This window comes from Kogia breviceps, chromosome X, assembly GCF_026419965.1.
Source record: "Kogia breviceps isolate mKogBre1 chromosome X, mKogBre1 haplotype 1, whole genome shotgun sequence".
In the NCBI taxonomy this organism is placed as follows: Eukaryota; Metazoa; Chordata; class Mammalia; order Artiodactyla; family Physeteridae; genus Kogia; species Kogia breviceps.
In genome coordinates this window covers 91,691,368-91,704,425 of record NC_081330.1, presented here as the reverse complement: position 1 = coordinate 91,704,425, position 13,058 = coordinate 91,691,368, and the positions used below count along the sequence as shown (strand labels likewise).

Here is a 13,058-nt window from a genome sequence, read left to right as displayed (position 1 = left end):
GTGAGAATTGCCACTCCAGCTTTCTTTTGATTTCCATTTGCATGGAATATCTTTTTACATCCCCTCACTTTCAGTCTGTATGTGTCTCTAGTTCTGAAATGGGTTTCTTGTAGACAACATATATATGGGTCTTGTGTTTGTAATCATTCAGCCAGTCTATGTGTTTTGTTTGGAGCCTTTAATCCATTTACCTTTAAGGTAGTTATCAATATGTATGTTCCTATTACCATTTTATTAATTGTTTTTGGTTTGTTATTGTAGGTCTTTCCCATCTCTTGTGTTTTCTCCCTAGAGAAGTTCCTTTAGCATTTGTTTTAAAGCTGGTTTTGTGGTGCTGAATTCTCTCAACTTTTGCTTGTCTGTGAAGGTTTTAATTTCTCTGTGGAACCTGAATGAGATTCTTGCGGGGTAGAGTAATCTTTGTTGTAGGCTTTCCCCTTTCATCACTTTAAATATATCCTGCCACTCCCTTCTGGCTTGTAGCGTTTCTCCTGAAAGATCAGCTGTTAACCTTATGGGGATTCCCTTGTATTTTATTTGTTGCTTTCCCTGCTGCATTTAATCTTTTTTCTTTGTATTTAATTTTTTATACTTTAATTAATATGTGTCTTGGCATGTTTATCCTTGGATTTATCTTGTATGGGACTCTCTGTGCTTCCTGGATGTGATTGACTATTTCCTTTCCCATATTAGAGAAGTTTTCAACTGTAATCTCTTTAAATATTTTCTCAGTTCCTTTCTTTTAGTCTTCTTCTTTTGGGACCCCTGTAATTCGAGTGTTGGTACATTTAATGTTGTCCCAGAGGTCTCGGAGACTGTCCTCAATTCTTTTCATTCTTTTTTCTTTATTCTGCTCTGCTCTAGTTATTTCCACTATTTTATCTTCAGGTCACTTATCCATTCTTCTGCGTCAGTTATTCTGCTATTGATCCCATCTAGAGAATTTTTAATTTCATTTTTTGTGTTGTTCATCATTGTTTGTTTGCTCTTTAGTTCTTCTAGGTCCTTGTTAAACGTTTCTTGTATTTTCTCCATTTTATTTCCAAGATTGTTCATCTTTGCTATCATTATTCTGAATTCTTTTTCAGGTAGACTGCCTATTTCCTCTTCATTTCAAAATCCACCGCCTCAATTTTGGGTGATTCGTTGTCTGTTCATGTGTTCCTGAGATGCAGGGTACATCAAGTTGATTGTGGAGGTTTAATCCACTGCTTCTGAGGCTGCAAAGAGAAACTTCCTTTTCTCTTCTTTGTTTGCACAGCTCCTGGGGCTCAGCTTTGGATTTGGCCCTGCCTCTGCATGTAGATTGCCCTCTGGTGTCGACAGGAAGGGGTTAAAGAAGTGGCTGATTAGCAGGCTCTGCCTTACTCAGGCCAGGGGGAGGGAGGTGTATAGAAGGCGGGGTGAGCCTGTGGAGGCAGAGGCCCGAATGATGTTGCAACAGCCTGAGACGTGCTTTGTGTTCTCCTGGGGAAGTTGTCCCTGGATCACAGGACCCTGGCAGTGGTGGGCTGCACAGGCTCCTTGGAGAGGAGGTGTGGATAGTGACCTGTGCTTGCACACAGGAGTTTTGGTGGCTGCAGCAGCAGCGTTAGCATTTCATGCCCATCTCTGTTGTCTGTGGTTTTAGCTGGCAGTTTGTGCCCATTTCTGAAGCTCTTTTAAGTGGTGCTCTGAATCTCCTCTCCTCATGCACCCTGAAATAATAGTCTCTTGCCTCTTAGGCAGTTCCAGAGTTTTTCCCATACTCCCTCGCTGCTAGCTGTGGCACACTAGCCCCATTCAGGCTGTGTTCCCTCAGAGCCAACCCTAGTCCTCTCCCTGAGATCTGACCTCTGACGCCAGAGCCTCAGCTCCTACCCCCCCCCCCCAGCGGTTGAGTAGAGAAGCCTCTCAGGCTGGTGAGTGCTGGTCGGCACCGATCCTCTGTGTGGGGATCTCTCTGGTTTGTCCTCTGCACCCCTGTTGCTGCGCTCTCCTCTGTGGCTCTGAAGCATCCTCTCCACCCACCCACACCCCGTCTCAGCCAGTGAAGGGGCTTCCTAGTGTGTGGAAACTTTTCCTCCTTCACAGCTCCCTCCCAGAGGTGCAGGTCCCATCCCTATTCTTTTGTCTCTGTTTTTTCTTTTTTCTGTTGCCCTACCCAGGTACGTGGGGAGTTTCTTGCCTTTTCAGAAGTCTGAGGTCTTCTGCCAGCATTCAGTAGCTGTTCTGTAGGAGTTGTTACATATGTAGATGTATTTTGATGTATTTGTGGGGAGGAAGATGATCTCCATGTCTTACTCCTCTGCCATCTTGAAGATGTCTCCTTATTATCTGGATGCCTCTTTGAAGTGGATGCTTTGGCAATCAAAGCTTAAGTCAGGCACTTGCATTACAAAAAGTCAACCTTCAGGATTTTTACCCTACAAAGTAGCAAATAGGGAAAGCAAGAATCTAAGTTTTGGAGATGAAACAGAGAGGGTGTGTTCACTCAAGGTGCTCATAGAGAAGGAGAGCATCTCCCTCTGATGTAAGATTGGTCACTTACCCAAATGTGTAGGGATAGATAATGCCAGGGTCCTCAAAGGCACTAGAGATGTAGCCAGGCCCCTAACTGAATCAGTTCTTGCATTCATAGCAGAGTTTCAGCTGGCCAGGCCTGGTAGCACCACTGTCCTCAATACCACAGACCAGGTAGTTACACCTATCTGGATGTGCCTTTGGATTTGGACAATATGTGGATTTCTGCCTTGTTTGTGTGTTCCTCCAGATGACCTTTGAGATGAGTCATGAGACCCTGTACTTGGCAGTGAAGCTGGTAGATCACTACCTTATGGAGGTAATATGCAAGAGGGACAAGCTACAACTCCTTGGTTCCACTGCTTTTCTGATTGCAGCAAAATTTGAGGTGAGCCTGAGTCCATAGGACCTGGAGAAAACTAATCAATTGGTTTCTATCCAAGCCAGATATATATGTATGTATGAATGTGCATTTACATATGTATGTATACATGTGTGTGTATGCATCCATATGTATAATGTGTGTATATGTATGTATTATATACATGTATATACATATATATGCACATGTGTACATTTGCATATGTATATGTGTGTGTGTATGTTACAATTACATACATGCACACAAATAAGTTTTCCTACCGATTTTTTGTCTTACTAAGCAGGGAAACTGGTGTTGGGTGCAAATGGTGGTGTATTTGTTTCCTGACATCAACAAAATTCTCCCTTTTCCTCTTTGAAGATGTGTGTAGGTGGACATATTCCTAGTTAAATGGATTGTTTTTTAAAACTTCCTTCTGGACCATAATTCTCTGTCCCCACCCCATTTTCTTCTTCCAGCAACTCCACCTCCGTCTAGTGGAGTCTTGAATTGCATATATAAGGAAGTGTTTCCAAATCTAGGTGCTGGAGACATTTAAGAGAAAATGGCCTGGTGTAGATGGTTGTGAGTCCAATTAAATTAGTTATTTTTTATTTATTTTTTTTTTTTTTTGTGGTATGCGGGCCTCACTGTTGTGGCCTCTCCCGTTGTGGAGCACAGGCTCCGGACGCTCAGGCTCAGCGGCCATGGCTCATGGGCCCAGCCGCTCCGCGGCATGTGGAATCCTCCCAGACCGGGGCACGAACCCGTGTCCCCTGCATCGGCAGGCGGACTCCCAACCACTGCGCCACCAGGGAAGCCCAAATTAGTTATTTTTGAAGTAGCCGTATAAAAGCAAGTAGCTGGCCTTTCCTTCATAACTATATCCATCTGACTACTTTAACTGAGTCTTTCCTCTTCCTTAGATGCTAAATGATCTTGTTCTCTTCTCATTTTTCCTTTAGATAGGCTAATAGTATAAAAACTTAGGGTTTAGGAACAGAGAAGTAGCAACTTTTATGAGTACAGAAACCTTTAGAACTGTGGATTTGTCTTTGTGTTCCCTACTCAGCTCTATCCCTAACTAGCTTTCTGCTTCCCTTCTTCACTCTCTCCTTTACTCACTAGCTCCTACCTCGATCAGTACCTCCCTCTCTAACTCCACCCCTCCTTTGCTCCTTACTTGCCTCCCTCTCTTGCCACTTCCAGCCCCCACTCCACTTCTGGCCCTCACTGCACTTCCACCCTCGCTCCACTTCTGCCTTGTTCCACTTCTTCCCTTGCTCGGTAGCTCCCTTCCTCCCTCCAGCCTTCTTTCAATCCCTTCCTTGATCCCTCAATCCCTGCTTTGTACACTCGCTCACTCCATGCTGGGCCCCTCCCTCCATCCCACCCATCCACTCTCTGTTGCTCTTTCCAACCCTTCTTTTCTCTATCCTTCTCTCTCTCTCTCCTTCCCCTCCTCACTTGATCCCTCCTTCCATGACCCTCTCCCTTCCACCGTGGTTCTATCTCTCACTCCTCCAAGCCTTCCCACCCACCTACCCACCCCATCCCGCCTTCCCTCCTACTCCATCCTCCTCTCTTCCACCCCCCCTTCCTTTCTTCCTGTCCCTTTCCTTTGTTCACTCTCTTCTCTCCTTCCCTAGCTAGTGCTCTTCCCTCTGTCACTCCCTCTCTCCCTTCCTTCTCCTTCCCTCTCCTCCCTGTTGCTTCTCTAGTGTGTGCTCCCCTCCCTCCTCCTTTGCTTCCTCCTCCCCTCCTCCCTCACCCTTCCTTTTCTGCTTGTTCCTTCTCTCCCCTCCCTGCTTGCTCCTTCCCTCTGTATCTCCCATCCTTGCTCCATGGTACTCTGGCACCATGACTCCCCCCACCTTAACTTCCTCCCACCCTCCTTCCATGTCTCCTTCCTTTTTCCTCCTTCTCTCTCTTCTTCTTTCCTCCCTCCCTCCCTCATTCTCCCCATTTCCCTCTCTGGCTCACTTCCTTCCCTACTCTCTTGCTCCCTGGTTCCATTGCTCCCCCTCACTCCCTGCTCCCTCTCTGCTCAGCTCCCTCTCACTCACTTCTTTGGTCACTCCCTCCCACCCACTCATGCTTGTTCCCTTCCACCCTCTTTCCCTCCCTGGCTCCTTTTCTCCTTGGTTCTCTCCCTCCTTCCTATCCTCCCTCCCTCCTTCCTGCCCTTGCTCTCTAGCTTCCCTCCTTCCCTTTCTTCCTCTTTCCCTTCGTCCTCCCTCACTCTCTCCCTTGTTCCCTGCTCCCCTCTCTAGCTCATTTCCTTCCCTGCTCACTGGCTTCCTGGTTCATTCCCTTGCTCCCCTTCCTTTCTCTTTTTACGTCTCTCCCTCTCTCTTCCTCCCTCCACCTACCTAGGGATGACCTTGTGGCTTAAACAAGTGCTCCCTGTCTCAGCCTCAGGGGGGTTAAAAAAGCAGCTGGGGGTTCCTGGACAACCAAGAGCAGGAGGGAGAAGGAGTGTGCAAGGTGCTCTCGTTAGCAAATTTTGGAACCAGGAGCACCCGTCTTCTGATTATCAGGACAAAGGACCTCCACTAAGTTTTTTGGAGCAGGGGTGTCTTCCCCTCACAGGATTGAGAAGTACAGAAAGACTTTTGCAAGGGGAGGTATGGAGATGATATGAGAAGAAAGGAAGCAACCACTGGTGAGTAGAGCAGTGGAAGGGGGAGTTTCTTGTCCTGGTCTTGTCACTAGGTTGCTGTGTGACCTTGAGCAAGTCACTTCCTCTCTCTGGGCCTCAATTTCCCTGTCTGCAAACCCAGAGGGTTGGTCCAGTTTGTGATCTGAAAATAAAGGTGTGAGAAGAAGGCTGGGGTGGGCAGTGAGGTGCAGCTAGAGAAAAGATTCAGGGGTCTTCCTGCCTCCTAGCCCTTTCCCCAAAACTAAGGTTCAACCTGCAGAGGGCAGGACATGGAAAGGTGCCCCAGATTGTGGAGGGGGGTGGTTCTTCTCACCCTTGGCTTGGCTTGGACCTTCCCAGTCTAGCTCCCTTGCACATCCTCCCATCCTTTGGTCTTCAGTCTCTGCTTAGGTTCCCTCTGTGCCTATCTCTCTCTTTCTCTCACTGCCTATTACCCCAGCAGTGCCCCCTCCCAAACATCCTTATTCATTCCTTAGACAAGAAAACAAAGTGTGGGCTTATTTTCCATCTCTAGCTCCCTTCCTATGGTCTCCTTCCCTCTGTTCCCCCCAGAGTAGGCCTTAGATTTCCCATTTCTGGCTCTCACTCATTAGAAGAGAGATCAGTGCTTCCAGTCCCTGTGCCATATTATGCCACTTACAGTGCTATAAGAATCTACCCCAAGAGGCCCTATCCTCTCTCCTCCTATCTCTCTGATTTTGATTTTCAGATGTACTACTCAAAAACCAGAAGCTGGCTCTCAGAGCTACCCTGAAGGTTCATGCCAGGGAATGTTATCACCTCCTATCCTTCACCCCTCTCCTCCCCTGCCTTTCATCTCCAAGCAGAGAGGAGTGGGCTGTCTTTGCCTGGTTGTGACTGCCTCTCCTCTCCACCCATAGGAGCCCTGCCCACCTTGTGTGGATGACTTCCTGTACATCTGTGATGATATTTATAAGCGAGATGAGATGCTCGCCATGGAAATCAGCATCCTAAACACCCTCAAATTTGATATCAACATTCCCATCGCCTATCATTTTCTGCGCAGATATGCTAAGGTAAGACAGGGAAGGTACATCTTCATTTTCCCACTGCTGGGTTAGTCCCCTCCATTCCCAGAGTGGCTGCTTGAGTGGTAGGAAAAGGGAAAGGGACAACTGGGGACAGGGGAATTTCTTCTTCAGTCCACCCTCCTAGATTGGCAATCTTTATGGAGTGTTGGGGGAAGAAAATTGCAGTTTTCCATGGTATGCCTATAAAGTTTTGAGGTGAGGGCAGAGTAGGGGAGGGGAAGAAGATTCTTTGATCAGGAAGGGACACTTGGGAAGTTTAGGGGAGATGCTGTCAAAGTTCTCTTCCTTCACCTGAATATTGGTTACAGGGGAAGTCACTTTGTATTATACAAGTGTGTCTTGTTGTAGGATTTGTGTGTGTGTGTGAGTGTATCTAAACACACACACACACACACACACACACACACACACACACACGTATATATTCAAATAAGAAAAGGGAAGGAGTTCTTTTGGAGCATGGAATACCTCCTAGTCTGGAACCCAGTGAAAAGTCAACAGTTGGAGGCCTTTGGCTCTTCAAAGGATGACACGTACAGAAAGGGGAGGTGGAGGGTACCACAATCACACTTGATAATTTGGTTTAAAACCCTGAAGATGGCAGATACCATTGCCAATTTCATAATCCCCCCTCCTAAAGATTCTGTGCTTTGGGGGCAGGGTCCTTAGTGTGAGTCATGGTGGCAAAAGAGGTACATTGTTCAGGCAGAGAGCCATTTAGGCCCAAGGTGGGATTACTGGAGTGAGTGAGTGCAGGGTGTTTTCTGCTTGGTTCCAGTGTTCTGAATAGAATGCTGACCCAGTCTTCTTCCTGCCTTTAGTGTCTCCGTGCCAGCATGAAGACACTGACCTTGTCCCGCTTCATCTGTGAAATGACTCTGCAGGAATACGACTATGTGCAGGAGAGGGCTTCCAAGCTAGCTGCTGGCTCCTTCCTCCTGGCCCTCTACATGGAGAAGCTCAGACACTGGGTAAATACTTGTGGGCGGTGGGGAAGAAGGAGTAGGGATTTTTAAAAAATATTTATTTATTTATTTATTTTTGGCTGCATCGGGTCTTAGTTGCAGCATGTGGGCTCTTCATTGCAGCACGCGGGCTTCTCTTTAGCTGTGGCACATGGGCTCCAGAGTTTGTGGGCTCAGTAGTTGTGGCACGTGGGCTTAGTTGCCCTGCGACATGTGGGATCTTAGTTCCCTGCCCAAGGATCGAACCCCTGTCCCCTGCATTGGAAGGCAGATTCTTAACCAGTGGACCACCAGGAAAGTCCCAGGGATAGGGATTTAAAAGCACAGGGTCAGCTCAGGAGGAAGGTGTAAACTAGGGCTGTGGGAAACTCTGTGACAAGACTACTACATACCTGCCTTTATGAATCCTTTAACATCTTTACATCTTAGGGGCCCAGGCCTAAAGGGTTTCTAGAGCCATGGTTTTAAAGCATTTTATTTCACTTTTCTTCATCACAGTACCCTTTCTTCCAAAGACAGCTTACTTGAAAGCCTAGTATCACAAAACAGACTAATGTGAAATTATTCTGATTGCAGCAGGGGGTGGGGTGTACCAACTTCTTGCCTGACCCCATTCTACCCCTGCTCCTTGAAGTCCCCTCAGCAAGGTTGACCCCCCAAGGGAGCTCATTGGAACAGGATTTGGAAAGCACTGACCCAGAGAACAGAGTAGTGAAAGCAACTGTCCATGTGTGTAACAGGGGACTCAGAGATATACTATTGTGCTCTTCTCTGAGGAGGAATGCCCCCACAGCCTCCTTCCCCAATACAAATAAAATGCATATTTGATGCTTTCTCAATTTTATAAAAAATTGTGAATAAAAGCAACTTTAGAAAACTATGAATTTTTACTGACGTGTAACATGCAATCCAATAGAGTATGATTGCAAATGAGCATACTCTTCCCAACCACTCCTAAGCCCCTGCAGCCTAGAAATTCTAGCACCACTACTGATGAAGAAACCTCTGTGTGCTGAGGAAGAACTCTATGAACAGTTGTGTGAACTTGGACAAGGCACTGAAATTTCTTGGGACAGAGAAAGCATTAAGTAAATGGCAGTGATGACGATGAGAAAAAATACATAATAATAATGGCTAGCATTTACTGAGTGCTTAGACAGTGAACTAAACTCTTTGTCTATTAACTCAATCTTCACAACAACCCTATGAGATCAGCACTATTATCCCTATTGTACAGATAAGAAATAACTTCCCGTGTTTGGCTAATGAGAGGCAGAGCTAGGCTTTGGGAACTAGGAGTCTGTTCAAAGAATATACCTACTCTATAATCAGAATGGATGTGGCCGTAGCCCCGGAGCCATGATCCTGGAGGCCCCATGCTGACCCAGGCTTTGACCCTTGGATCCTGGGGAAGGCTGGTAGGTCCTGAGGGAGGACAGTTGAGAGGCTCAGGGCAGCAAACTGCTTGCCAACCAGTATAAAATATTTCATTGTTTTAACACTTGGCATGGCTGTACCAGTGAGTATCAGCTAAGTGTCAGCCCTGATCTGAACCCAGGTAGTCTGGCTCCACAGTCCTCTACACTATATATACTGCTGTAGATGAGAAAGGCTTCACAGAGGAGGTGACTTTTGAGTTGGGTCTTGAGAAATGAGTAGGAACCTTGAGAAGAGACATTCTAGGCAGAGGGAACAATAATTGAAAAGATGTGAAGGCAATAAGGAAACAGTGTGATGTATTCAGGGCAGAATAAGACATTTCCTATGGATAGAGCAGAGGATGTATGAGTATGGAATGGTGAGAGGTGAGACCAGAATGTTAGAGTGTGGTCAGATTGTGAGAGACCTTTGATGCCATGCTGAAAGATCCATTTTACACTAAGGCATTGCAAGTTTTTAAGGCAGGAGAGTGATATCTTCCTGTTTGTATGTTTTGGAAACAGTACTAGTATATAGCAATACGGAAGGTATATTAGATGAGAGAGCGTATGTGAACGTATCAACACCAGTGAGTGGGCTTTTATAATAATCAACGTGAAGCATTGGGGCAGTGAACAATTGAACAATGTGAACAATGCGAACAATTGGGGCAGTGACAGTAGGGCTGTTAATCTTAATTAACACACCCAATATGATGTGTTATCCCATGTGTTACTCCCCTGCTTAGCATGCTAATGACTGCCCTTTGCTTGTGGCAGTGGTTTCCAAAGAATATTCAGTAGAGCCCTGGGATTCCTGCAGAAGTATCTCAGGGGCCATGTAAAAGGTAAAGGCATCCAAATTGGTGGGCTTCTTAGTTCCCGCCCCCAATTCTTTGGGCTTCCAGGTAAGATATTTGGAAAAAAATGAGTTCAGGGAAAATAATTTTAGATATTTTAAGAAAACCACTGCCTCACAGAATAATGAATTTTCTTTTCTCTACCTGTGGAATTCCCACTAGACTTTCAGTACCTATTGCAGATGTGCCCTCCTCTGCAAAGCTTTTTGTGACTTTCCCAGCCAAAATTCATGGGTCCTGCAGCTCTGTTCCTACACTGTCCCATGCTCCCTTCCATTGTAGCACTTCCCACACATTTTGTAATTCTCTGTGTGCATGTCTGTCTCCCCCACTAGACTACAGACTCCTCAAGGGCAGGAGCCTTAGTCATCTCTTAGTCATCTTTGTATTCCCAGCATCCTGTATGGGGCTTGGTAATATTAATCCTAGCTAGCATTGTTTGGGTATGTGCTAGACTCTGTTCCGTGTGCTTTATGTCTATTATCTCATTTAAACCTATTATGTAATTACTGTAATCATCCCTATTTGGCAGATTTGGAAACTGAGGCACCTAGAGGTTAAGTAACTGGCTCAAGGCCATTCTGTTAATGGAGCTGGAATTTGAACCCAGGCAGTTTGCCTCCAGAACCTTTGCCCTTAAACACTCTGCTATATTCTTTTTGCCACATGATAGGCATCCTTAAAGTTGACTGAGAAAATGAATGCATGAAATGATAGCTGTTTGAGCCAGAGAGGAGGAACAGCCTTAAGTTCCTGTTGGCTGTTTAGTTGGGACCTCAAGTTTGTTCTGAGGTTTGCCTGGCCATTGGCTCTTAACCTGAGAGTAAGTAACAAAGTCAGTCCTGTTCCTTAAATTCTTTGGTGGATTTCAGTTTAAATACCTATGGCTAGGGCTAATATCCAGCTGGTGCATATGGATATAGCCATACCACTAGCTTGCACCTAGAACATAGTCTTCTAGGTAGTACCCTATAATTATTGGTCGGTATCTGTGCTCTACGAGTCTTTGAATTGTTTGACTTTCTTCCCTGCCTGTACTATGGATAAGAAGTTTGGATTTGGGTATTGGAGACAGGAAGTGTCTGCTTCCTGTTGTAAAAGTCACTGTCCATGTTGCTTCTTCCAGGCTCCTACCCTGGAGTATTACAGTGGCTACAAGACCTCTGATCTTCACCCCTTGGTCAGGCAGCTGAACATCCTGCTGACTTTGCGTTTGTTTAGTAGGCTCAAGACTGTGTATTCCAAGTATTCCCACCAGTAAGTACCAAGCTCCAGTTGAGGTTGGGTTTGTGCTCAGTCATGGGGAGGCCCAGACTAACCTAATTTAAGGGAAAATAAAGATTCAGGTACTTTTTACCTTACTTTCTGCTCCAGAGTTAAAGCAAGATAGGGAACCAAGGGCCTATGTCCCACTTATTCCACGGAGCCTGCTTGCTTTGTGCTATTTTACACTGAGCAGACCCCTCTTCCTTTTGCAGGGTCTTCTTTGAAGTCACCAAAATCCCGCCCTTGGACGTGTTGAAACTGGAGGAGATTTTGAACTGCTGCTAATTCTGAGGCTGAGGGTCTGGCATTCTGGCAGCAGCCACCAGGGCCAGGCAGGCATGCAAATAGGCTGTATTTATTGTCCTTGAATTTGTCTTTTCATCACTTTTCTTCATTTTTACTGTTTGTCTTTTCCCAAACTGATAATGTTGTAAATATTTGTGCTTTTTTATGAAAGAGAAGAAATTATTGTATTTGATTAGAAATTTAATAAAAATTAATGGTTGTTGTTAAAATGGCTCACTTCCCCTCTTATTGCTCAGGAGCCCCACATGTAGCCCTATTTTTTTTTTTCCTGCCTAGTAAAGGCTGTGCCTCAGGGTCTAGCTTATCCAATTTCCCTCTCTGTTTGGAGATTTTCTCTTCACAGGAAGAGGAATTGAGCTAGGTGTGAACTGATGAATGCGTCTGTAGAAGGAGGATCCTGGTGGTGGGAGGGGTAGTCCAAAGAGACCCCGCTACCCGACAGGCCTCAGTGTTCAGATCTGGGGCAGCTGGAAGCGTGGGCCAATACCCTTTGGTCCCCATATCAGGTTGCCAACTTTCTTTGCTTCTTCCTAGATAATGAAAAGGTAGGGATAAGGATTTTCACTGAAATATACCCCTACTTTTGTAGTAAGATGGCTTTCTAGAGTCTAAATTTGAAAAAAACAATTTGAGTGGTGCACTGAAGTCTCTTTTGGTCCTTCAGTCAAGGGGAGAAATTTCCACCTGTGAAATCAGCAAGATGTCCCATGAATGTAAGCATCAACCAGTTGCTCAATCCTTCATTCATAAAGCTTTAAGGAGGTTCTACTCTCTCTCTCTACCCTGTCTTTGGGGTAATGTGTACTGGTACAGGTACTTCAGTTGTTAACAGAGGACTTGAACATCTTCTGTGCCAGTTGGTGAAGAGCCACTGCCTCAATCTTGCCTCTAGGACCTCTGGGACCTCCCCACAATCTAGCAACTGAATCAAGTAATGTCTGTCATAGCAGGAGACCTCCAAGACTGTTCTAGTACTGTGGCTGGCAACTGTTGTGATTGCTCTGTGGCCGATTATCACTTGTCTAATATTTTGAAAATTAGTCCTGGAGGTGGATATCTGGTAGAGGGGGCAGTCATTGAAGATTCCCCAATTCTGACCTAAGAATCCCCATGCTAGTCTGGTCATATCTCCTTTTCTGAAGGGTTGGACACAGGAGGGAGAGCATGCCATGCCCTTAGATGTCTTAGTGCTTTCTTTTTTAAAAAAAACTTTTTATTTTTTTGTTTCCTCAAATTTTATTTTTTAAAAACTTTTATTGGAGTATAGTTGATTTATAGTTGTGTCAGTTTCAGTAAAGTGATTCAGTTATACTTATACATATATGTATATGTTCTCTTTCAGATTATTTACCCATATAGGTTATTACAGAATATTGAGTAGAGTTCCCTGTGCTATACAGTAGAACCTTATTGGTTATTTTGTATATAGTAGTGTGTGTATGTTAATCCAAAGCTCCTAATTTATCCCTACTCCCTCCATGTTTCCCCTTTGGTAACCATAAGTTTGTTTTTGAAATCTGTGAGTCTGTGTTTGTTTTTAATTGGAGTATAGTTGACTTACAATGTTGTGTTAGTTTCAGGTGTACAGCAAAGTGAATCAGTTATACATATACATATACCCACTCTTTTTTAGATTCTTTTCCCATATAGGTCATTAATGAGTATT

The 13,058-nt window shown here is 45.1% G+C and overlaps 1 protein-coding gene across 1 annotated transcript in view; it reads left to right on the top strand.

The window, feature by feature from the left end:
• CCNB3 (cyclin B3) overlaps positions 1-11,601 on the top strand; it is a 55,810-nt gene extending 44,209 nt beyond the window's left edge. Inside the window, exons 8-12 of the mRNA XM_067022868.1 lie at positions 2,753-2,890; positions 6,407-6,562; positions 7,399-7,548; positions 10,947-11,077; positions 11,299-11,601. Coding sequence (XP_066878969.1) covers positions 2,753-2,890; positions 6,407-6,562; positions 7,399-7,548; positions 10,947-11,077; positions 11,299-11,371 — 648 coding nt within the window. The 3' untranslated portion in view covers positions 11,372-11,601. The remainder of the gene's footprint in view (positions 1-2,752; positions 2,891-6,406; positions 6,563-7,398; positions 7,549-10,946; positions 11,078-11,298) is intronic.
• The last annotated feature ends 1,457 nt before the right edge of the window (positions 11,602-13,058 follow it).